The sequence below is a fragment of the Patella vulgata genome, chromosome 9 (assembly GCF_932274485.2).
Source record: "Patella vulgata chromosome 9, xgPatVulg1.2, whole genome shotgun sequence".
Classification (NCBI taxonomy): Eukaryota; Metazoa; Mollusca; class Gastropoda; family Patellidae; genus Patella; species Patella vulgata.
The window spans coordinates 29681756-29709571 of NC_065887.2; the positions used below are offsets into that span (position 1 = coordinate 29681756).

At 31.9% G+C, this 27816-nt stretch overlaps 1 protein-coding gene across 1 annotated transcript in view; it reads right to left on the reverse strand.

Annotated features, from left to right (window-relative positions):
• Positions 1 to 27816, reverse strand: part of LOC126807775 (tensin-1) — a 145847-nt gene that overhangs the window by 59164 nt on the left and 58867 nt on the right. The window contains exon 4 of the mRNA XM_056103425.1: positions 12390 to 12428. Coding sequence (XP_055959400.1) covers positions 12390 to 12428 — 39 coding nt within the window. The remainder of the gene's footprint in view (positions 1 to 12389; positions 12429 to 27816) is intronic.

A 27816-nucleotide genomic window follows, 5' to 3' on the forward strand; every position in this document is an offset into this window, starting at 1 on the left:
TTTTTGCAGAAAGGTAATTGTCAAATGACTGAAGGACTTTCATGATATTGGCACTAAAACTTCATAATAATATCTATACTATCCAAAATTGATTTGCCTTCAAGGTTGGACAAACCTGGAACATGGGGGTGAGTGTTAAACTATCTGGACCAGACAATGGAACATCTTAAAACTGAACTCTCACCCACTAGTCTTCAAATAAATAAAATTCTAATGTTTCATCCGGAATGTGTCGATCTCATTTTATCAGTCGTACCCGGCTCTCGTTTATACCATTATAGGTATATTTTCATGCACAATGTATATTTAACATTTACAGATATTCTATCCATATACATGTAGATAACAAAATGTCATTGATTGATACATGTGCAGCAGACGGCATATCCACAGCAGAAGGCATATCCACAGCAGACACGGCATATCCACAGCAGAAGCCATATCCACAGCAGACAAACAATATACTGGTACACATGTTCACCATATTCTATTTAAAGCTTGCCCCACATAAAATAGTATTTTATGAAAAACAGTTCACATTGTAGCAGCAAATTTCCTCAAAAGTGTGTCGAAAAGACAAAAAATCATAGTAAAATTCTCCTTGCATAAAAAAAATGAAATGCTATGTGTTATTATCAAATGATTGTTACGGCATAATAGTCTCAAATGACCTAGGTAACAGATTGCTTTAACATGTTAGTCTCAACTGACATGTTAGTCCCAAATGACATGGATAAAGGATTGCTTTGACATTAAAGCCAGTTCAACCTGGGTAAAGGATTGCTATAATCCAGTTCAACCTGTGTAAAGGATTGCTATAAACCAGTTCTACATGGGCAAATGATTGCTTTTATATTAAAACCATCATGGGCAAATGATTGCTTTTATATTAAAACCATAGCAATGTTTTTTTTTAACAGATGAACAAATCGCTGTATATTGACTTTTTTTCCATTACAATCCAATACAATGAGATAATGAATCAATAATTGAATATTAATGTGTATCAGCCTATAGTTTATTCATTAACAACATGATTAACAACAGCATCACATGTGTCCATTAAGGCAGACACAAATTAATTTATATGACCATTATTTCAATGTAATTTCAAGCCAATTGTTTTTACTGATACAATTTTTGAATAATTCACATTATGGGCATTTTCTACTGAATTGTCTAGGTTATTAATATTTTTTTTTTTCAAACAAAATGGAATTGCTCAGCCAGTAAGGAAAAACCTTATTGAATGTGCATGTCATCACTGTCCAAAGTCTGTAAAGACTTGTATATAGACATTATTTCAAACTTACCAAGTCTGTTCAAGTAGGAACTATTTTTACATTATTTTAGTCAGTTTTGAGATTTCATGACAATCTAACGATTTGAATTTCAACAAATTTTATGTACAATGCAGGATTTTACAACACAGTGGGAGCCTATGGACAACACCAAAATTAATTCACATGATTTGATAGTAAAGATAAATGTTCTGTCTCACTGGTTCTTTGATTTTGTCATTCCACTTCATGTTTTCTTAATATTTTGTTTGATATACACTTGATGTGGGTGTATGCTATGTTGCTTAGCAACCCATTTCATTAATCCCACTACATGTCATCAACTAAATTATACAGAACATAGGACTATCCAAATTAAATAGCTAATATTTTTCTAACCATTTATCGAGTAAATAATATAAATGTATTGCATATTAGTCATTCACATTCAAGCATTCCCGTTGTGCTATTAATGGATTCATTTAAGTCCACAAAGTTTCAGTCTAATTCACATGTTGCTGGGGATAATTAACACCCAGCTATTATGCAAGTTCACGTTATCACTCTATTATATTATTCATGTTAAAAACTACAGCCTCCCATGCACACATAGCATCGCTAATATCAAAATGAAATGTCACATTAGCTATACTGTTGAACATAGAACTTAGTTATAGGCCCATAGTGCAAATGAGGGGTTGGATGGCCGAATGGTTAGCACATGTGCACTGTATCATAAGGCCTGTCATTGAATCAACTGGCGTGGTTTTGAATCCCCGGTTGTATGTGACAAGGAGTAGGGTTGCTTGTCCAATCTCATGGGTTTTCTCCGGGTCCTCCGGTTTCCTCCCACTGCTAAAGACCCCTATGCGCAAGCGAATTATTGAAATAAAATTAAACCATATGTTAGTTCCAAAATGACCTAGTTTATGTCGAGTGGACGTTAATCCCCATTTCTATCTTTCTCTCTCTGTGTAGTGCAAATTCTCAGAATCATATAATGACAACTATGGGCTGCTGAATGGTAGAATCTTGAAATAGTATGCTTGTGGACAGAATTCTCAAATGTTGTACTAGAGGGTAGAATTTTAAATGTGTGTGCCGGATAGAATGTTGTACAACATACTTAGAGGAGTCAATTTTGCCACGGGTTGGTGGAGGAGACGACAATAAATATACAAATGTAAAGTATTTTGTAACTATGGTATGCAAAATATAAATTACAAGCATGTTTCAATCCAGTTCTCATTCACAGCTTCAGTGTTGTCTTATATTTTCAAAAATTTCTTGTAATAAAACTAGCCAGTTGGTGAGAACTAACATCACACAGCTTTAAACTATCAGTTGACCAACAAAATGATCCATTACCAAAAGAAAACAGACAGGATCCATAGTGAATTCAGGGTCCTTGGGGGTCATTTAATTTAGATTATGTGAAGAGTTAGCAGAAACAGGGTCATAAATCTCTTGACCCTGGAACCACATATTGCCTGATGGTCATCAAGGTTGCTGGCTGCTGTATTTTTATCAACTCTTGACCATTAGATACCACCCACTATTGTCCACTTAACACCTCATAGTGATCACTACACTTTTGTAAAGGATCAATTCAAATCTGTAGTGGCACTTGGCCATTCAAATTCTTGAGACAGTCCCTCTCTCTTACACTATTTATCAACTGTATGAATGGCCAACTTTTTTATCATCTTTTATAAACAAAACCTCTTAAAGTAATGCCCATTTCTTCTTATGAGATAGTGGGGGTACACAGGGCAATTCATTTAATAAATCATAACAGTGACAGCAATTCAGGTCAGACTGATCTCAAGTAAATTTGATTCAAGACAAAGTAAGGAAACTAAAAAGAAATGAAAAGCCTTTCATGGAAACCAGCTTGCAATACAGCTCACAATCTGAGATGGTCATTCTGCTGATGTAAATCAATCTTGAAATAATCTTCAAAGACAAGATCACACTACAAATAGCACCAAGTCTGCAATAATGGACTTGTTTGGACATGCACCCTTGAACTTCTGTTTAGCTTAACAATCTTAAAAGTAAGCGTTAAAAACTGTGAATGAGAATTCTATTGTACAAAATAAATGGTTATGGTGATGATGAAATCTACTTAAGATCATGTTAAAAGTTAATGATTCATAAATTATCTTCTTTACATACCATTCATTCAAACTTCGTACATTGGTTGTGTTCTAGATATCTATGAGAATTTTTTACCCATTTAGAATGTTTGTAAAACCACCAGTGAATACTATCTAACTCAAAGGGAAATTATCTATAAAAAAATATTCTTGGGTAACTATAGATAGCTTAGATATAATGCTTCTGAGAATTGTATGGCACAAGTGATCACACTTGCTTTTCACACGACATTCACAACCAATAAAGAAATTTGTTCTTTAAGTCAATAATAAAATGGAGTCATATTTTAACGATTAGTATTAGAACATAATAGCTGTAACTCCTACAATTGAACTGTATGTCAAAAGGACAAAATGTCGGACATATATTGTTATACATTCTATGAAGTTTTTCATAATAGTAAGAACTTCGTTTTCAAAGTAAATCAGCCATATGTCTAGAATGACCTAATGACATATTCTTTACAACTTATTACTCTTGCAGCATTGTGATTTATTTCCAAGTAATTAATCTAACCTTCATGTTTACAAGCAATATCTTTACAAACGTAACAATATAACCTCTTCAACTGATAAGAATATAAATTTTCTGAAGCTTTCACACAAAATATAAGTATATGCAAACTAGTTATACTCTGAATGTGAGCAGGAATATTTTAGGAACAAAAGATGGACTTTTAATATAGGTTTAATCACTATCCATAAAGACCTAGGTCTTTTATGCATTTCTTTATTAGATGTGTGAAAGGAAAATGAAATTTAATTGTAATGTGCAAGGACTATTAGCCCTTGTCTTTTGATGTATTTTCGCATGCTAACAAATAAAATTTTGAATGAAATGGAAAGAATTATTTTTAGTGTTAGAAAATTATGTCCAAGATCAAAAGACATAATATTTGACTGATCACAGCTGAAGTGCTACATAAACATCAATTACAAATTTTATCACTATCGTTCAGCATATTAGTGAGTGAGGGTGGATAGTTTTCAAACTTTTAATATAAATATTCACATCAAACATGCACACAGGCCCATTATCTTAATGGAAACTATCAATGGAACCAAAAAATCTCAAAACTTTTATCATTATTGATAATCAATGAACAAACACACTTGTTAAATGAGACCGCCCACTTGTTTTTGATATCAGATTACTCTTGTATATAGACCAAACAGCTTACAACCAAGACCAAATAACAATGGCCTACTAGCCTGGCCAATTATCGGGTCATGCTAAACTTGTTGTAAATAGAACAAGTGGATATAAGGACACACCCGTTTACACATGGCCTGGAAATCTGATGCCAAAATGTACAAACATTGGTGTTACGACTGACGCAACTCAGCAATTGATAGAATGCTCAACTGTTTTTTATATTATTGGCGATTTGATTTGTGGTCCTCTATGGCTAATATGCAATTATCTGATATCAATAGAACGAAAACTGGCAAAATCAGCTTTAAAAAATGCTGGTGGATACACTCCTTCAACAAATTATTCGGCAACAAAGCTAGGGAATAGCTGTGTCAAAGCCGGCAGTGGAAATTTCCTTTTTTGTTTTTTTCCTTCATGCATAAAAACATTGTACGTGGCATCTATAACTTTTCTGGTATACCCAGTGTTAAACGCAGGTAGATACACATAAATTGTATAAATTGTATATAAAGGTTGTCCAGGGGCAGAACAAACTGTCTTTCATATTGATCACTCCAGTATATATCAGAAATATTGAATAACCAAATAGTGCCTACTCATCAATATGAGGCAAGATACTAAAGGTAAAAAAGGTTTTCTGTTTTGTAATGATATCTCATATCTCTCTAAAGGACATCAAAAGGTCAAAATTATAGACATTAATACCAATAAATAATTTCCAAATTTGTGTAAAGTAAGAAATAGAAGTAGACCTAAACTATGTTTATCAGACACATCAAATTATTATGGTGGTTCTCCCTTTTCAACACATTTACATTATACAATAGTACAACACAAATTGTAAATTTTGCGAAATTCCAAAGTTATTAAGATGGGGCATCACATGTTTTAGAAGGAATATACCCCTACCCATGCACAATACTTGGCACTATTGTATTTGTGATTGGAGCAAGGTTTGGGACATTTAAATGCAGTTATATTTCATAACTTATGAATGCATTTTAGATACCACTTAAAAACAACACAAAGTTTAAGAATTTTCTAGAAAAATTGGCAAAGTTTGAATTTAAATTATAGACAGTAGCCTGCACATTTGATGAGTACACCGATCAGATTTTATAGCTATTCATGATGACTTTTTCAGTAAATGTCTAAAAATGATTTATCCAATAACTGTTTAATATCCTCTTTGATGCCAACATCATCCTCAGACCCCTCACCTTAAATATTAGTACAAATAGGGTGAAAGGTTACCGGAGGTTATACCTTAATTTAATATAATCACCATAGAAATGTCACCATGGAGACATTGAAAATGTCACATAAGATAAGGGCAAAAAGAAGGTCGATTTGTATTATTATCAAAATCTAAATATTATCTCTGTCATTTCTCCATCAATGAATTTTATTTTATCAATCTCTTTGTACCTATAATTAATTAATGTAAGACATCCATATTGGATTACAAGCTAAACAAATTTAGTCATGGAATAATGTGACACAGATTAACTGTAAAACCATCCCTAATTGGTCCTTTTACATGAAGTTCAAGGGTCATTAGGCATACATTAAACCTGTGAACTTTAATTTCCTCTTTGACAACCAACTGGTTACTATTCATGTCAAGAACGTTTAATTCTTTGACATTTCTTTTAACAAACAGAAAAAAAAAATTGCTATTTTGAATGGTTTGGTGGAGAAACAAGCAATTAATGGAGAGATCACTACAGCCATATGGCTATGCATGTCCTTGAATTGTATCAAAAACACACAATAGCAAATAAATTTCCTACAGTAAATGTATGGGGGTATTAAGAAAGAAGAAAACACGAAACACTTCACAGATAACCACAAGTAATTTGGGAAGAAGGAGCCTCAAACATTTTTTTAGCACCTATCTGCCATTATATTCTCTTAGTCTTGGGATTTGAACATGGAGTCAAATCAAATCCTGGACATTCTAATGGAAAAGCTATCATTCCACTTTTTAACTACCACGGCATCCAATCATAGTAGATATGTGATATTCTGAATTGGATTTTTTTATTCACTTGTTCCACACAATTGAATATTAACTTTTCAATTCCTTTAACAACTGTATGTCCATTATAATAAGAGATTTTTTTCAACAACTAATTTTTCCCTACTAATTTCTTATACTATGTGTAGTTTATAATGGTAGCCCTTACCCAGAAGGTTCACTCGATGTATTTCATGAACTCATTAACAGAGCTTAGGAATTTTTCTGTGGTAGCACAATTAATGTGATTACATGTAGGCTATGTTCTAAATGGTCTATAGATCTAATACAAATTTTCATGATTGACATCCCTACACGATTTGAATACTGTTCAAACAACTAGTTACTACAGCATGCCAGGACTCAATAAAACGGACCGGGTGTTAAATTCTGAGTGTGTATGTACATTTTGCGAGGTCAGGCCAATCCCACACACATAACATCACTCATACCTTACTTAAATTAATTGAATGTTTATGTAGTGTAAGGAAACTAAAATAAATTATCCTCAAAATAGACAAATCCTTATAAGGTTGGAGTTACACACAAAAACATGTTTGAGGTCAGAGTTGTGTGTGTAGCTGACATTATTGTCGTCATACTATTAAAATATTACATTGTGTACACCTACATATCAATTTTTTTTTTTTAGTAAAGTACTCAAATGTATCTATTTGGTGTACAATGTATTAATGTAAAAGTTTCAGATATAGTTTAGATAAAAAAAAAATGGTAAAACATTAGTTAACAGTCTTGTACAACTATCTGAAGAATGAAATTCCATAAATAAGTTGCATAACCCAGTTAAGCATATTGGTGACCATTACCAAACTGCTCAATATTTTGAATCATAACTTTCAGACATGGCAAACAGGGCATTTTGTCACATTTTGAGATTAAATTTACATACATTAAATTTACATTATAATCAATTTTGTTTTTGGTTTTCAATGAAATCTGGGATTTCTCCTTAACAATATTTGTGACATGGTTGACATGAAAATGTATTCTACACTATAACATGTGAAAAGCTCAAACTCTACATGTGGAGGATTATAATCTTAACTATCAACAGTTTTATTTTAAAGTCAAATGGTTGATTAAAACTGTCTTAAATGTAGCAATATGCACACAAATTACTACATTTTTAGTCTGAATATTTGAACGGAGAGGAAAGCCAATCCTAGCTCAAATAGAATGGTTCAGCCATGCTTGTTTATGTTCTAACACAATTTTTTATTGGTTCTTGAGCAAATAACATAATGCTACTTTCCTCAATTGTGTAGGAAAAGTTTGAGGAGATAATGTTATTGATAACAACACAGATTTCTGAAGCACCTTGACAACCTCTCTATATTAACATACATAATCTTGCCTGTACAATATACTACACTACAACAGTCACATTGCTGCAATGTAAATAAGTTTTAGAGAGTGCGGCAATGGTTGAATGGTCATACAAGCATACGGCTACAGTGTACACCACCAATGTTACCTACCTCGTCAAAAAACACCTAAAAACTTTTCCTAAGAAGTTTCTTTGATTGAATAAAGGGTCCACAAAAGGCAGTAGAATATCCTTTCACAGTGAAAGTAGTCCAAAGATGGTGTAAAGAACTAGTTGAAAGAGTCTGTGTAGGACAGAACTCCAAGGTTTGTCAGTGAAATCTGATCCTCTTCTTCAACCTACAGTTACTGTGAAGCCATATTTATTTTTCACTGTGCTAAAAATAGGTTGTTGGTAGACTCTCTATCATACCCCTGCTGTTTTCTTCAACTTTGTTCAAAGTTGTTAAGTTATTCATTTGAGGGTAGGCTGACAATTTAACAAACATGAGTTAAATAAAAAATGTAAATCAATCAAAAGCAAAGCCTAAAACCCTGTATTTTTCATAAATGTAATAAACCAATTTATCTTAAAGCCCCTGATAGGCCTAAAAGTTAATTATATTGTTTAAAACCATACACAATCATAATTATTTTTTTTTTTTTTTAAATTATGGTCCAAATAAATCAATTTTCAATGAAGTTGATGCTATTTAAAAGTTTACATTGGTTCTATTGATTTTATACAGCCATCTTTATGTGTCTTAAGAAATACAGTAATAAAAATTCCACATTATCCATACAAGCTAGCCCATTCTTCATGCAATATTTTTTTATACTCAGATATGGTTAATTACATAATAACAAGTATTCCGAATGATCCACTCAATTCATTTTTTTCAACAAATCAACAAAAAATAAACCATAAGAGATTTTACAATTAAGTCGTCATTTATTTATTTTTGGAATGTATAGCATCTTGCAGCTCACATTTTTTTCCCACTTTTAAAAGCTTACCAAAAGCTAAATAAGCTTTGAATATATAGTATAAGTTAAAGTCAAAACAACCTTAATAACTTAAGTCAACTGTTAAAATCCAGACTAGATCTGGTATTGGCTTTAGTCCATCTTCTAGAAGCGTAAAAAATAAACCCCAAACATTAATACATTACTTCATTATCGTAACTTGTAGGATATTGACATCGGTTTTACAAAACATACAGAAATAACTAACATATCTAAACAGAAAAATAAACAAACAGAAAAATAAACAAACAATATTGAAATATAGTGTAACATAACAAATTCTTACATCTTCTGGGAGGTCCAAATTCTTTAGTTACAATACAGTTGACATTGAAGTTCAAATTTAAAGATTTATTAAAATGATATGCAATTGAGGAAAATCCTTTTAACTAATTCAAATAGAACAAGATTACACAAAGTAACAATAATCATGGTTGACTAACTTTTTTTATGTGACTAAGCATGTCATCACTGAATGTACAAATACTGAATGTAATAAATCAGTAGGACGTTAAACACCCATTTCATTTATGTAATAAATCCTAAAGGGGTGGGGAAGGAGGAAGCACTACTAAAAGACAAAAAGACCATAAAACTAAAGGCAAAAATCCAGATCATAGTAAATAAACTTCCTAAATTGGAATCAATCAAAATAATAACCAATAGTGAAATAGTAACAAGTGTCTTGAAAAGATTAAGCATACACTGCCCCATATACAGTACTTGACAAAATTATAACTTTATTATAGGCAATGTTCTATTCTGATTAATTTTCAGCTTTCAAATAATCACACTTTTCGTTAATTATTTAAATTCCAATAGCTACACTACTATAAAGAGTTATAAATTGGATACATATATGTATATACTTGTACTTTAATTTATGTCTTATAAGAAGAAGAGGTAAATATAGGTATATATACTATACATTAAAACATGATGTCAATGTAAACTGGTATGTAAGCAACAAAGTTCAAGAAAAACAAGTTTTCTCTAAAGTAAATACATCTTTTGAAAGAAGATCTACATGTTCAAACTATGTACTCTCTTTTTTTAGTCGATTAAGCAGTTTTTCACCTTTTAAAATAAGCTTGCATTTGAATATGGAAAATGATTTTTCAGATACAAATTATACTGATAGAAAAATGTTTCATGTAATCTGTGTTAAAATATGACACAAAGGCATTTGAAATCAATCATCAATAATTCCACAGTCATGACCTACTTACTATACTGGACCTGAAACGATTCAATAACTGAGCAATTACAGAGTGTATCAAAAATTTATACATTTACTGAATCCCAAATAATCGACTTCAAAAACATGTACCAGTAGCCTACTGTTCAGATTTTTTTTTTCTGACGAGATAATCATGATTTTGCGCTTAAATAATGATAAAGCGTCTGACAATTGCTTTATATTTTATTTTGATTTCCCTAATCAACCATTTTCTGCTGAGATAAATCATCTATCAATTCTGAACTTGATAGGGTGTCCATTAAAAATGGATAAGATGAAACCAATAAGATTTCCATCATCCCTGCTGTGTTGTATTAAAATAGCCAGACAGCGTATTTTTTTTGTCATCAATAAAACAGCCAATGATTAATGTTCTCAGATACCTTTCGATAAAATACATCGTTATGGTTATATCGAACACCCACAAGATTATTAAATTAACTGTCTCCAGAAGCAAAAATATCCATAATGATTTTTCTATTTTTGACAGCATCAATAATTGTTATCTTGACATAAATATCAAACAATATATAGAAAACCATATTAATGACCATATGAAATTTCAGTTGAGGATTCTTCTCATTGGAATATTTTTAGTAAATGTAACTTATTTATTTTATTTAAATAGTTTTTAATATAGGTGGCTTATTGAGGGATTGAAATTGTGATTGGAGGGGGATAGGAGGAAGAGGAGGAGGAGGGGGTGGTGGTAGTGTAGCCCCCGGGTCACTTGTTTCCCCTCTTTATAAATGTAATTTAATTTTAATAATCACCACAAAGTTCTAATAATGAATCATCAAAAATAATTGTTGTCTGTCCAAATGGTCTCTGTTAATGATCAGACAAAACAATCTGATCATTGTTTATTGTAATTTACATATAACAGATAACGATGGTCATTTCTAATCATTACTGCCTCTACAAGACGACAAGAGGCATGTCAAATAATATCTTACAAAAGCACTTTATGATTCTTAATACCAAGCTTTATGAATATGATGGAAGTTTGAATTCTTTCGAAGGTGTTCATTTTTTGAAAAATATTTATCAAAGATTCATAAAAGTGAGATATTTTTTGTTATATTACAACATTATTTGTAACACAGGTACATGAACCAATTTATATTAATTAAGTAAGTGTTAATTACCTGTATAAACATAATGTGTTAATTGGCTAATTAAGATCCAACAAGATACTGGATACACATCTACTACACAAGTTTGTGAATTACAATGTGTATTGATAAAATAAATAGGTGTATTGGGGGTGTTAAACACAAATTGGTCTATGTGTATTCAAAACTATCCCCCATACATGCATGTGTCTATGTGTATTCTAATTTATCCCATATATACTACAGTAATATTGGCTGGTCTGTGCATTGGTTATTGTCCTGTTGAACAGTTTGACTTACATTTATTGGTCTTTGAAAATAAAAGCAATCTCAATCTTCACACCGAAAATGTTTTCAATCTAACTAATTGTTTTATAATGTATAGATCTGTGTTTTATCTATATCCATATTCGAGTTTTTGTGTGTGCAATTTATCTTTGTTTTATTGCTCTATTTTAAAGAAATATATATATACCATGTCTAAGCTTTGTGGAGTGCCTTAGAGTGGTAATTGACTGGATTTTATTGCACTATATAAATGAATACATTATCATTAATTAGTATTATTATCTATTTAAATCACTGTGTGTGCATGGGGAATTGAATCCCAAAAATATAAAACAGATATCAGCTGATATTAGTGCTTTCGGATCACCAGAGTAATTTATTAATACACATCATTTAAATGGCAACTGTTTAAGAGAAAAATCAAAATCCCTGTGTGCTCGTGCTCTAGACTTAAGATTATCAATATAGAACAAACAGTAAGCTTTAACACAAAGGTATATTTTGTATCAATAATAAATCATTCTTATTTGTTTTACAATAAATGTGTGGATACTGCATGTCTGAAGATCTAATTTTTTCTATGATAAATGTCTATACTGAAAGTCTGACAAGCTATAATAAATTAACATGAACATAAAATTCTGTCACAATGTTTAAGTGTGATGTAATTCTGGTTATTAAAAATGTAGATAGATCAACAAGTAATCTGGTATGATCCACATATCCATGTCTGAGTCACTGAAGTGGACTATATATTAAAGAAATTTAAATGTACTTACCAGTTCATTGCTCATTTGAGGAACACATGTTGTCATCACCTGCAGAAAAAAAAATCAAAAACATTAATTAAAATTCAATAAATCAATAGCCGAATAATTAGCAACAATAACAAATAAAGGTGAGGAAGCACATATACTTGGTCAGTGCTGTTTTTAAAAACCAGATGAGGTCAATTTAAAAATGAGCCGGTTTTTGTGACTACGTTGTCTTAACCAAAATCAGTACGTAACTGAGTTATGTTTTCGTGCTTACATATTATGCCCAATAAATATAGCAAAATGTACACTGCTTTTTACTGTAACATTGTCCTAATCAATGCATAAATTTATATATTCTAGTCACAATCCCATTCTCAATTTTTTTCCTGATATATCAAAGCATTATCCACAACAATGTTTATTTGAAGATTTTTAAAACTAATACATTATGTCACTGGGCGTTGTCTTCACGAACAATAAATACATGACATTCTCATTACATAAACATATGGCATGCTGATCTTTATGATTCTCTCCTGCCATGTTGCTCCTGGCAACCACTTGCTGATCTGAAGGTAGTTCTGATAAATACTACTTGCTAAAGATAAAACACCTGATAAAAGGCCATATAAAGTTGCTGAAAATTTCGTAATTCCTCAATTCTGTAAACATTTTTGGGGTCAGACATGTAGTGAACTTCATGTCTTTGTGTTTAATTCAAGAGCAATTTTTAATGAATGATACTGTCGGTCCATGTTTCATGGACACTAGGCTATGCATTATAAACATACAAATATTTGACACTGCAGTGGTTAATTAGAGAGAGAGAGAGAGAGAGAGAGAGAGAGAGAGAGGTGGAAAGAGATAGAGGGAGGGTTTAACATCCACGCAACACATTCTAGGATTAACATGATACATGTACCAGTGTGATAGACTGGAGGAATCTGGAGAAGGTTCAGCAACCAACCATGATATTCGTTGTCCTTGCACCGAAACCACACGAAATGGCTCAATGCCATCACCACTTAATGGTTACTGGTAATGAAATTGAACCAATTCAATTTTTCACAAATTTTAGTAAAATCAAGGTTGTTGGACATTTTGTATACAAACAGTTTGTATAAATCACAAATGCCACATAATTTAGAACTCATCTGAAATAACTATTGGGTTTGTTCATCTCCAATGACATGGAATTTGACACAGAATTCATAATTGGCTATATTATCACTGCTATGTTGCCACATAAACATCATAAATTTCTGTAGCATTGTTAATAAATTTGTAACATTATTTCAAAGTAGTTTATTGATTTCATAATTAGTTGTCATGTGATAATCTCTCATTTTGACCTTCATGTGAGCATGACTAAAGAACATAAAAATTTGTTACTTTGAGGGATTTCAAAAATATATTAATTAAAAACCAGGATACGTAGCCTACACCTTGCTGATCTATCAGGCTGTTCCCTAAAAGACATTTAGCCTCAGATTAAATTCTTACTGGGGCGAAATGATTTAATTCCTGAAGTTTTTTTTTAACAAGGAGAGTATTTGGGAGACTATCAACTTGAATATTCCTGCTAAATTATTAGCAGTGCTAATAATTCTGTTATTGGTCTGTCCAAAGTTTATAATTGCTGGCTGTCATTTATCCCTGAAGGTGATAAAAAGCTGTCACAAGAAGAGGCTATAACCTTGTCATTTTAAACTAACCTTTTCGACTTACCTTTTTAGAGCTGTTGCAGCAGCAGTTGAATTTAAGGTAGTTTATTTGCCCCGGTTTTGTGTTCAGATGTCACAGCTAAGCAAGCTTAAAATAATTGTTATTTTAACTGTGCCCATCTGAACAACATAAAACCCTGTGTATATGGAAAGTAGAATGAATTGAACTAAAAGTGCACAGAGTCAAACACATCATGTTTTTATGCTGCAATTCATTTCCCCTTAAATTAAACAGATTTCAGATAACTGTAAGAATTATCACTTGTATCACCTTCAGATAGTGCCAACTGTGAAGACCAGACAGAAAAGAAAAACAGAAGTGAGCAGGCATACATGTTTAACAAAATACAGAAATAGATGACAGATATAAAACCTGAAACACCAAGAGTTAGAAATTAAGAAGTTTTGGTTGATTTCCAAGTTAAATTGTTTTTCTTTAAATAATAATAATAAGAGAGAGAAAGAGAGAAAGAGAGAGGGTTAAGCATCCATCCAACACAAACCAGGTCATTTCGGGACTATCATATTTCAATAATTCACTGGTGCGTACAGGTTTTCAGTTGTGGGAGGAAACCAGATGACCTGGAGAAAACACACAAGGTTGGACAGGCGACCATACTTCTTGTCACATACAAGAGTGGGATTGAAACCTCAATAAAAGACCTTATGATCTAAAGTGCATGTGATAGAAAGAATAAAAAAAACATAAAAAAGTTTTAAAAAACTAAGCCTTGGGAACACTCAGAATCCTGAAGATAATATTTGAAAAATCCAAATGCAATTTCAAAGCAAAATTATTTTTTTAGACAGCCTGTTCCACATTGCTCACACCTTGCTCATCAGAAATGTGCAATTATAAACAATGCCACAAATTAGAATTCTTTAAGCAACAGAAATGTTTATGTCTCGGCAAAAAAAAAATAATCCCGCCTGGAGAAAACTTTTAGCCATCTAACAAAATTATCAAGTTTATTAGCTAATGTTTTTTGGCACCAGGATGCCGATTTTTATCTGTCAAGAAATAAATATAGCGATTGGTATTAACTAGACACCAAATGTAGCCTAGAGTGGAATGGCAACTATTCCTGATTTAAGCCAGGTGAAATATGAGCTGTATAATGTCATAATAAGATAACAAGACATCACCTGCAAGGATACAAGAACCTTTAAATCTACCTACTATCTTTATATGGCACAACAAATTTATCTTTTCTGTTATTATTTGTGATAATGGTCAGAAATTATTATCAAGATGTTCCAATCTGTTCCGGAACAAGATTACTTTTCATTCCTGCAAAAACCAACACTGATGAAATTTTTAAACCTGTTAAAAGTATTACCCAAGGCATGATTCTCCATTACTAACAACAGAAAGCAATATTAGACCCAACTACATATAACAATAAAAAGAAAACACAGGATTTGAACCGTGTAAACAAGTTGAAACCATACTCTGTCAGACTGATTCAGTCCCGAAGAGAAAATGTCCACTGCCGTGAGGTGGTCTCAATCTGGAATCAAGTGTGTTATAATTAACTTGCAGGTTATTTCAGTAAAAATACAAACCTTATTTCCCTCAAGATCTTGACCATGGCCAGCTAGCTTAAATTAGCTTTTCTGAGAAGAATCATCCTAAGAAAAGTGTAAATGGGTACAACTTCTTGAATTACTTGGGGGAGGTCTGACAGAAAAGTGACAGACTGCACGTAGAGATACAATACGAATCTGTCGCAGTGTTGTGGACATGTTACATTTACAGAGTTTTCTTCAAATATAAACAAATACAAGCATACTATGGACCAGGAACCGAGGATGGCATCATTTGCATCATTGGAATTTTCAGATCTTATCATAAATCCAAATCTGCCAATTGATGCATATTTGTCCAAGGAAGTTTTTTTTTGAGGAGCGTCACCCCCAAAGTGAACAACAAGAATTAGCACTTGGGGATCAGTACCTGGTCCAAAAATGCATTCACAGTCGATAGAGTTTCTACAGGTCATCTGTCTGTGTGATATTATTTTTTTTAACTGCGATAATTTATCGTAACTTTAACATGGTCGAATTGTAAAATCAATGAAATATCTTTAGAATAATAAACAACAGACACTGTTGTGTTAGACGAGTGATCGATTGGCATAACAACTATATTGCTGGCAGACAGCCAACCTTAGACCTGAACACCAAGCTATATTTCAACCAATAATTATTATTATTTATACTTTATTTTGTTTAGAGATAAGTCCTATTGGTAGTTTGTCACTGACTGGTCACTTGACAAACCCATATTAATCCACAAATATATCAAGATCAACTCCCCACTCAAAATGATTTTATAAGACACTATACAACCTACGAAAATGTGTCATCTCAGTGCAAAAAGATTATAGGTCAACCAATATGTGGGGAAGGACATAAATTCAAACAATTATTTGCCCCAGCAAATATGTTAAAGATTTCCAGTGCCATTCTAAAATGGTAACTCTACGGAAGTACAAGGGTGACAAATACAATATTTATGTTTACACAAATGAGAAAATTCAAACCTATGTCATAATAACACATTGTTCTCAATTTTCAAATGGACTAAACTGACTATAAAGATATTTTTAGAGAAGTTTAATGAAAATTTCTTAAGAAGTCTGAAATCTGGTGCTTTGAATATTTTTAGTAGCAAACTGCCTTTCAATGCAAATATTATGCAAAATATCCTTTCAGTATCTCTTCAATGTATTAATTAACACTATCTTTATATCTTATATTGATAAGCTCATATTTATCCTGCTACTTTTCTCCACTTATCGATTTCTATATGACCTTATTGAACCCTGATTGTGATTGTCCTCGACAACCTGCAAACTAAATCCTAAACAGTTAATGGAAGAACAGTAGCTCATCAATAATAGAAACGTATAAACAGCTCATTGCTGGTTTACTAATTATACATTTACTGTCATACACCACTGGGATCCATTATGACTAATAATAGTCAAATATATTACAATCAACCTGTGTGAAACCACAACATAGAGGTCTGATTCAGATATCCTGCAATTAAGTTAATTAGCTCCCAGCAGTATACCATTCAGAATTTAGACATTACAGATACTTGAAGGTCACCGATTTTGTTGCTAATCTAGGATAATATATAATGAAGTGTGCATTATATTTCTCTTTCTATTCTAGTTCATGTGAATCTACAAGTTGAAATAATTATATTCCTGCTATATTTATGCAAGATTTATAAATAGGTGTGGTCGAGATGTGGGCGGGGCACATCATATAAATGCAACTTTTGTTTTTGGAGTTAAATACTAAAAAAATAGAATTATGAATGTTGGTTAATTATTTGGGGGCACACCATCATAATATTTCTTTCTGAATACCGCTTCTTTACCAAAAAAAACATACACATTTATCATAGAAAAAAAGGGATGATCCTATTTCCCTTGGTTTTTAAGTGATTTTCAGTTTGTGATCGGTGAAACTATCACCCACAGCAATATATAATTCTTTTGTTGTTTGGACCTTGATCTGAAGATTTCTGTATATCAACATAAAATACAGAACTGGAGTAAATTGTCTTCAAATAATTAGAAACAGATGTTCATAAAACAGAATTATAAAACACTTATTGACTTACATTGTTATTGACGGCATCCGGAACGGGGCAATACATCTTGCCATTGTATATAATACATTTTGCTGGATCATAACTAACATATTGCTCCATGATGCTATTAATATTATACTGCTGTAATACTTCCATGGTCATAAGAAATATCTCAGTTTATTTTGTTATGTGATTAGTCAAATCCTTGTCAACGATTACTAATTATTCTCTTTTTGTATAATTATCAACGATCACCATTATTCATGTATACTTAGTATTCCATTATTTATGAATAACAATCATGTAAAATAATCCACTTTGTAATAACATGTTCATGTTCTAATGAAACATTACTTCGAAATACTGCATATACAGTTTTGCAAAATTCTTCACCTCTGTTGAATTACGAAAAGGTTGCCAAAAGTTGCTCCTCGCGCTAACCTACAAAAATAAATATATTTACTTCTGCAATATTTCTTCCAAACAATCTCCACACTTTTCAAACTATTAGCTTTATCACTATATCTGAACATAAAATATATTTCTGATTCTAAAATAGAACTTGGCTCTTCAATTAGAAAATCTCTGTTTCACTTAATATATTGGCAGCAAGATGAAGATACAATTCCAGATATAAAAGGCATTATGAACTTCTATTCATTTCACAAGAGATACATAAAAAAATCATGAATAGAGGCACAGATTCAACACATAAACAAGTTCATAACTGAGCAGAATTCAAATAAATTGATTTTAATTTGTTGCAAACAACCGCCACCAACCAGGAACCACTTGATAAATATAATGATATAACACAACCCACACTTGAACAACCAATTTAGCCCAATTTATTTTCAGTTTCTGTTACTAACATATTACATGTCGCGCAGTATGCATCCAATCACTGAAATCTTTAATGAACTTAATGAAACTAAGTATTACTAACTTTGAATACACCCTTCTGAGTAATATCAAACAGGGAAAAGATCACTTCTGGGGAAAAGCTTGGTATTTTATCTTAAATTCTCTTTGATCATTGAACAAAGTAATTAATTCCTTCAATTAAAACCAAAACACAAAATCACTGAATCTACTCCTTTGTGAATTATATACGATTATAGCTATAAATCCTCCAGTCAAAAAAAATAAGGAGCGATAATTCTTTCTCGACTTGACCAACTCATAAATAAGTCAAGACAATATTAAAGCTCCTTCTGTTTCAAGCCACAAAAGTATCCTATGAGCGTCATTAACTTCTTCTATTGTTGACCATAGCAACAATTTTTCTAGAATTCCTTTCAACTATCAAATGAGGCCGAAGAGAAATTATTGATGTGTATTATGATGTGATTTAGAAACCTGTGGCCCATAATGCATCAATCAATATGGTTATGTGACTGTTAAAAAGAGAGAAAAGGTGACTTGCACATAATAAAATGGTTGCTATGACAAGATGAATCATCAATATTGATTTCAACATCAATTAACTTTTGAAATCAAAATAGATGTAATGTCAGTTTGTAGCCGTGCAACTTAACCCAAACTATCAAGCTAATTAATAATGCACTGAATGAAACTAAATCAGCAGACATCATTTTGTAATCTACAGATTTAACCTTGGGTATCAATTCAAAAAATATTTAGACAACTGTTATCAGAGAAATCAATAGGAAGACAAAGAAACTAAGAAGAGATAAACACCAACCATTATGAGAGCGGAGCAACAGATGTCATAAAACTTAAAATAACCAAATGACAATCAATTTTGACAAACGGCACACTTAAATGAACAAAGAATCAACAAACAATGTTTCTATCCACATGATCGGACACTGATATCCTACACAAGATCTCCAAACAATAATTATGCACAACTTCTAAAGCAACAGGATATGTCCTTTTATCTATTCTTCTTGAGCGTACAATCATATTTTCCTCATTATCTTAATCTATTTTGCATTCAAAACACTTTAAAGTTACTTTATCATAAACAGAATTTATATCCCAATTCCATATTATCCATGATTGTGTAAGTATATCCAGTTGAGTTTTACTCACAACAATCTGTAAACAACCACAGACACCAGCGAAAATGTCAAACCTATTTGAAATGTCTTTATTATTATTTATTCAGAGGTCCCTGCACATATCCACGCCCAAGGCAGGGACTATACAATATACAAGACAAAAGGTCTTTTATTCAGCCAATAACTTCCAGATGTTGAAAACAAAAACAGGAATAAACCATCCAATGAGATATTGCCAGGACAAATGACATACCTTGGATGGAAATATATATGTAAAGAAAATTAATCAATATTATCCATATATGTACATACCGCAATCAGCAGACACGGAAGGAATGTATGATGTCATGTTACAGGTAAAGAAATGTAGAAATGAAGTGTGTACTTTCAGAACTGATTTATATCGATTTTCATCCATTGTTAGAATAAAAATTAATTAATTATTTCTGGGTTTTGAAACAGTTTAAACTATACTGATCATTCTATTTGTTTATCACTATTTGCTTTTCTATGATGATAATGATTATGATCATTTAGCTGTTATCTGCATAATGCTGTCTAGGGCATTTCCTAGTTTTGTTATTTTTAAATTTTAAAAGTTTATCCTAATGAACTATTTGAATCTAAACAATATTTTCAACCTTGATAAAAGGGGGATCTACAGTTTGTATATATAGCAAAAGATATGAATTAATGGTGATATTCCCCATAAGAACAAAGTCTATCTAGTAATAAATGGCATTTTGAATGCTCTCTGATCAAATTATAATCTTCATCATAATTATGTCTAGTTTGAAACCCAGACTCATTTCCTGGTCATTTATTTTGGCACCATATATTTTTATTTCAATAAATCACTTGAGAGCAGGGATCTTCAACAGTAGGCGAAAATCCGATGAAATGCAGAAGTTTTTTTTTAAAAAGAATAATAACATTCCTTCATTATGGGTCTTTTTGGCACTTCAACAAATGGTGGCCTAGGTATGAACTCAAACATACAGGACTTAAATTGTCAGTATTCTTTGAACTGGGTGTAAAACGAAAACGTGAATTGAAGGAAACGTTATACTTGTCAAATTCCACCCTTATTCAGTTGAAATCAGCAATTATATATCCAAGCAGTGTAACCCACACCCTCAACTAATCTAAAGGAAGCAGCTCCTCATATTTAAGTGGGATGTCTGCACATTGTTAATTAGTATCAATGAACAGATAGTAAAATGGATGCTGCAACCTGTTACAACCATTCATTATACAATGATGCAAGCTAAACTGTTGGGGTGTTTTCTTTTGTAATGTCAGGAGGAAAAGGAAGGAGTGAGTGGTCTAATGCATGCACTGTAAATCATTTATTCAATTCATGGGTGTGGTCCAAGGACACAAGGTGTGGCCTTGTGAGTATTAATGGGGTACTCTCATGGCCTTCCAGTGAGGAATCTGATTATTCAAACGAAATATATGTTTGTCCCGAAATAACATGGTTAAAGTTACAATTTCATATTTTCTAAGAAAGTCAAAACATAATTATTTCTATGTCTTTTGCTCAATATGTTGTCAACTCACTATTATACGATCATAGGTGTGATTCTCACACTTAAAACTCATTTACACTGGAAATAATAACACAATTACCTCCCTTGTTTTCTATTCTCCACCATGGAGTAGCTTTTTTCAAACGTTTGAATTGGAAGAGGAAAATGATATTTTTGCCAATTTCTCAACTGGCAATAGTGAATTATAGGATTAATAGGATTATTCTTTAACAAGGTAGGACTGTTTATAGATACCATCTATTTTAAGGCTTTATTTTAATCAATTTTAAAAATATAACGTAAAAATATGAAATTGCAACTTTAATCTATGTTCATTTGATGTTTCTAAATTTTTCCTTTTTTTTGTCGTGCAATAATAGCAAACCAATATATTTCTAATTAACTACTTAATAAGCAAAAGTTTGAAAATTATGACTATTACCATTGAACACTTTGTCGCTAAACTGGTTAATTTTGCTATAATTAGATGTAACGAAGATAATAATGGCTAACAGATAGACTTGAAAAGTGACATGACCACAGTGACACCTATTTACTACTACTTCGGGTCAACATTTTGAAATATCATGAAGGTCAGCAAGGGTGGACATTTCACATACCCTCTTTACTACAACAGAAGACATTTTTATTATTCAGCAGAGATATGATCAGAGATAAAATGGAGACATCTGGGAAAATTGAAAGATTATTACTTATAGTTCTTATTAAGTTTTTAAAATATATTGATTATTATAATTAGTATGTATAGGCATTAACTGATTGTTTGGATGGAATGACCAATCACAAAGGAGTTAACATGGTGACAGCCGCTAAAATGGGTCTAATGGACAGTAACAATGAGTTTAAGAGGCTAACTTACTGTTCAATTATCCAATCATGAGAGTCAATAAAGATTAGATAGATAACATAAACTCCCACTCCAAACAGTCAATATAAACTATTGACAGAGAAAGTTTGTCGCCCACAGAAATGTATTTTTACATACCTGTGGTTCATTTCAGTCGACATTCAGTCCCTAATTAAACAAATAAACGCATGTCAAAGGTTGAGTAGGGTAAGGCGTACCTTTACATTTTATTAATAATCATTTTTCTGCACTCAAAAATATGTTAATTAGCGTCTACCCCTCCGCCCAATCAAAATAAGGAGTGGATTAGTTACATTCATATATACTGAGCAAATACAATAGCGTCCTCATAATAATTTTACCGATTTAAGTATCCGAGTCCAGTGAAAGCCCTCCACAGATCACTTTAAATTCAGTAAATATTTATCTAGCCTAAGATGACATTACTATTATGATTTTTTCCAACATCAATTATGGGTTAGGGTGCAAAGCTTATTTGCTCTGGTTGATAATCCTACTACAACACTTCATTGTTGAATTTAACCAAAAACCATGACATCAATATAAACAATATTAATTTCAGATTAGTATACTGAACAAATGTGTTTATAAATGGTAACAATAACAGCCCGAAGGAGTTATTTTTATGACTATCTACTTCAATGCCATTCAATTTACCTTCTAATAACATCCTGATGACTTGAATTATTCAACCATCATCAAATAATAATAAAGGTGTCTTACTTCTGTCATTTGGTTTGTTGTTATTAATTATAGTCTGTAGGCAAATGTCCAACAATAAAAGCATGTACATTACATGGATTTGACATGGTCAGTTTGCTTGGTCAATGGATAATTTTCAGTATTAATTAATAACAATGCTTAAATCTTTACGGACCATTAAATTCAAGGTCGTATGACATTCCTTCATTCAAGCAGACACAGCATAAAGGCCTAGTATTAGTAGAAATAATGTTATGAATAAAAAACTGTGACTCTCAAAAGGTCTGGTATTTGGACTCTTACCTACCTTTCTTTACAACTAATTCACCAGACTTTTGGCTCATTTGCTGCAAAAAACACTATACTTAATTCTGGACATATTCTACCTATTTCAAACAAACACATTTGAAGTTTTGTCAAAGAAGTTGTATACTTTCGGGAATTTTCTTTCTCCAGTGAAGTCCCTTTTGTATATGGATGTAGTTAAATAAGCATATTTTTTTTTTTTAAATATTCTTTCTTGGTGCATCCTTTTCTTTTATTAGGAAAGTTATATTTATTTATGAGATTAACTTAGGAAAACCCAACATTCATGTTACTACATGCAAAGCGATTTTGTTTTTAGAAACACAATCAAATACATTAAGTATATATTCATTACATCAGATTTTATATGTAAAAATGTTTTAGCAGATCTGTTTGTGCATGTTTTAACTAACATAAAATCAATAAAGGTTCTATATATAATGATGCAATATTGATTTTTTTCCAGTTAACTGATCATAAATTCTTCAAAATAAAAACAAGTATGAGCGTGCTATATGAACCAGGGCCCGACCATGACATCATTGCAGCCATCTTGGAATTGTGATGTAAAAAAATCGAAGCCTGTCAATTGATGCACAATTGTCCGAAGAAGAAGCATGTTAAGTTTTGTGTCGACCGTACTCAAGTGTTGACGGTACTCGAGCTGGCGGAACATCATGCTTTGGTTAAGAGCACCATCTCAACATCAACAAGAACTAGATTACCAAGGGTATGGAACCAGTTCCTGCTTTAAAGACAACTTTGAGAATTTAATTTGAAGTGGTTGCTTAGGAACTATTTATGAGTTGAACCCCTTAAAGGTGATGATTTTTTCCCTAGTTTTGTGTACCTCTGGCTAAATAAAGGTTTGTGTCTGAAGATCTTTAGTCAATGAGTTCCCCCATAGCAGATTATAGAACACATTTCCATAACAAAACTATTTCTTGAGGAATAATCTCCCCTTTTGAACGCTATGTGGTTAGATACAATTTACATTTGTATGAAGGTTGTAGAGAAGTTGTCATGTGATCTGGTTTGAACAAGATTGCTTCTATTTGTTCAGAGATTAAAGGCGACAAAGCTGTTATAAGCCTTACTGATTAGTCTTTCAGATCAGCGCTCTAGGTCATGGAATACAACTGAAAACGGAAGTTTTCACCATTAAATACTTGTTATTTCTGGGTTAATGGGCATTTCTGCGACATCTGTTTGCTTCAATTCATTTGTTTACTGTCATGTTTCATGAAAAACACTCATTTATTTCACTTTTATGAGCTTTATATGCAATTTAGAATTGGAAAAAGACACGCATTCAAAAATTTAAAAATATTTATTGCCTGTAAAGAATCCTGTTACCATTAAAAATGTTCTGTTAATCTTTCAAGGGATAAATTACTAATTTGTGAAAAAAAACATTTCTACAGATTCTCACCGCCAATTTGGCTCCTCATTCTACTTATCATTTCCAGTATTTTCAATTTATTAGTTAAGAGGCAATTAAGTAGTACTGTAGTTTGGCATTCAGTTAAATAAATAAACCACAGTTTAAATTGGTATTATATTAAATTATGACTGAAAACATTTTGAGTGAAATATATATATATGTAATAAAATAAGAACAGGTTTATCTTTAACTTATTCTTAACTTGCTAGGCTGGTTTGAACAGATCAAGTTTTTTTATTGAAGTGTATTAAAATGAACACTGGTTAATTTGTGTTCCCCCCAAAAAACATATAATATTCAGAAATTTATAGCTTTAACATACCACTTAATTGTAAACATCATTTTGAAATTAATTTGGGGATCTATTTTATATTAACCCAAGTGTTCCTATTACTGAGTATCATTTAAATGGGTGTCAAAGTATAAACCAAGATTGTTTACCATTGATGCATGTCAAAAGGTCCTGGCAAGGAACTGCACTGAAGTACACATTGACGTGCAGATAAAAGAACCTGTGACAGTTGGAATATGAAATAAGAGTAGCTCCACTGTCCCCACAAAATTTCACTCAGCACACTGTATGACTTACTCTTTGAAGACCACCTTACACCATTTCTCATTTAGTCTGAGTTCACATATTCACAATTAATAATATTTATTGCTAAAAGTAGGTTTTGTAAAGTTCCATGACCACAGCAGCTCTTGAAATCAATTTACCACTATTGGCATTCCTGTTGTCTTAGTCATTTAATTGTTATATTGGTAAAGTTGGAAGTGGTGCCATCATTGATTAATAATGTATAAACGCAGCCATTGTATTTATATAGATACTTCCAACCAGACACAAATCATGTTTTAACATGACAACATGGCAGGGTTACTAACAACAATAATATTGATTCATGGATTGTTGATGGGCATTCTGTGTTCTTTAATACAGCAATCAGTATCACATATGTTCAGCAAAATAATATACATGATCACAGCATAAACAGATCATATTAGGGAACAAAACCTAATGTATCATGCATTAATGTAGTGTGAATGAATTCAAGTAGTTCATAACAATATCAACGCAATAGTTCAGCAGAGTTTCAGAGAATCAAACATTTTGGAACAGAAAAGCATAAAAATAATTTGTTTGCTATCTGAACCCCTCAATCAAGACTGCCTTGTGAAATCAAACTACAGCATGAGATCAGAAGTCTGTTATGAAACAAAAAAAATAAGGTTAACTTCTTTTTTCATTTTACTATAGACACCCACCTTCTTTTACATGCACACTGACAGAAGCATCTTTTAGTTATTAATATTAAGAGGTATAAAATACCCCAAAGTGATGTACTGTTAAGAGTAATGTGATGTGATGTAATGTGATTGTACAGTGGATAATGTATCACTAATCACTTGAACTTACATGACACCTATCACATCATATAACAATACACTGCCATGACTTATTACCCCATTAATGATAGGCACAGTAGCTCACCAGTTTCACCAGTTAAAAGACTTTTCTCTTAATTTCTAAATAATGTCACTGCTGGAACTGATTAGGAATACTCCCTCAAAACATCAACAATTTATATTATGTTTTCAAAAAATATATACATTAAAGAGGCATTATTTAGGAACTAAATGTTATATAAATTATCAATTAGACATTTATTAACATGACAAGACCATTTTCAACTCTCGATGCCATCAGATGGCTCCGATTTTAAGTAGATTAGAACGGTTTGGCCATTTAATAATTAAATTTAAAAACTGAGTAGCGAGACTAAGACTCGAATAACCAGCAACATGGCTATGATAATAAACAACCATGCACACAACTTGTCAAAACTACAGTGATTACTTCACTCAGAATAAAGTAATTTTAATTAAATTTTCAATATATTCATTTTGCATTATCTATTTTTTAAACGGTCAGTTCTTTATCTAAGTCTTACATAATGTATCTTTAACAATGATACGATACATATCTTTTGCCATTCTGACTTTAAATAAAACTATAAAGGTGGAAAGGGTATCCGACTCTTATCTAGAATGTCCTCTGGTCCCAGTCCCCACTATCCTTGATAGCTACTCTGGGGCTGAAAGTATTGCCTAGTTTGATCAGATGCTTCAAAAAACTTGAGATCCAAACTGCAAATTGGTGGGTGCATAAAAGAACCCTAGGAAGTTGGACTTCAATTAAAAGAGTTTGAAGAAATGCTGTTGTCTGACACAAAACTGCTCACATAACCACAGAAAAAGAACCATATGCATGTCTCATAATAACCAATTATTTTGTCGATGAGACAGTAACCTTTAATCCATTCTTTCCCATAATGTGAACTTCTACAAAATATTAGAAGTGGTACCAGGTGTTAAAATGTGCTGTAATTGCAATTACCAAATGATTAAATCATAATCTTTGAATTTATCTTCCAAGAAGTAACAGTGAAGATAAATACAGACATGCAATATAGTTACTGGAGAATGAACTATTAACCTAGGCAGTATTTACAACCTGTATATATATATATATACGTAGTTCACCTCAACACAAGATAAACATTATAGCCAAAATACACTCATAAATTTATACTTGTCTCTGGATAAATATATACTATAGTATTAAATTATATCAAGCATTTATTAAGACTAAATGGTTTATATGGTCCACATTTATTAGCTTACACAGACAGGTTAATTTAGATAGTGTGCTATTATTACTTTCTCTAGCTAAGATAATAAATAATAAAATCATATCAATATATATACCTCAAATTATCAAATTAGCTGTAATTAATGATCATTGAATGAGGTATGGTATGCAAAATTAAATTATGACATGTGAAGGAGGGGGGGGGGGGGTATAGCTGATTCAGTTTAATTTATCATAGTTCTGAGCATTATCTCCTAATTGATTTCCTTTCATTAATAAAACAAACAAGTTGACAGTTGGACATCTAAGAAGAGTGGGTGCATTGCACACGTAACCATAGAAATTAACATTTATTACCATATGTTTGTCTCAAAATTATGAAAGTATTACATTGACGAGACATTCAACACCCATCCCTTTAATCAATACACATGTTTAATGGCATGTGTAGTATTCTCTATTGTATTCAGTGTCATTCACCACATGTAACCAGTTACATGCCTTTAATCTTTCTTAAGCAATGTGTGGGCACAACCAAAAATATTTGGCCAATCCTTA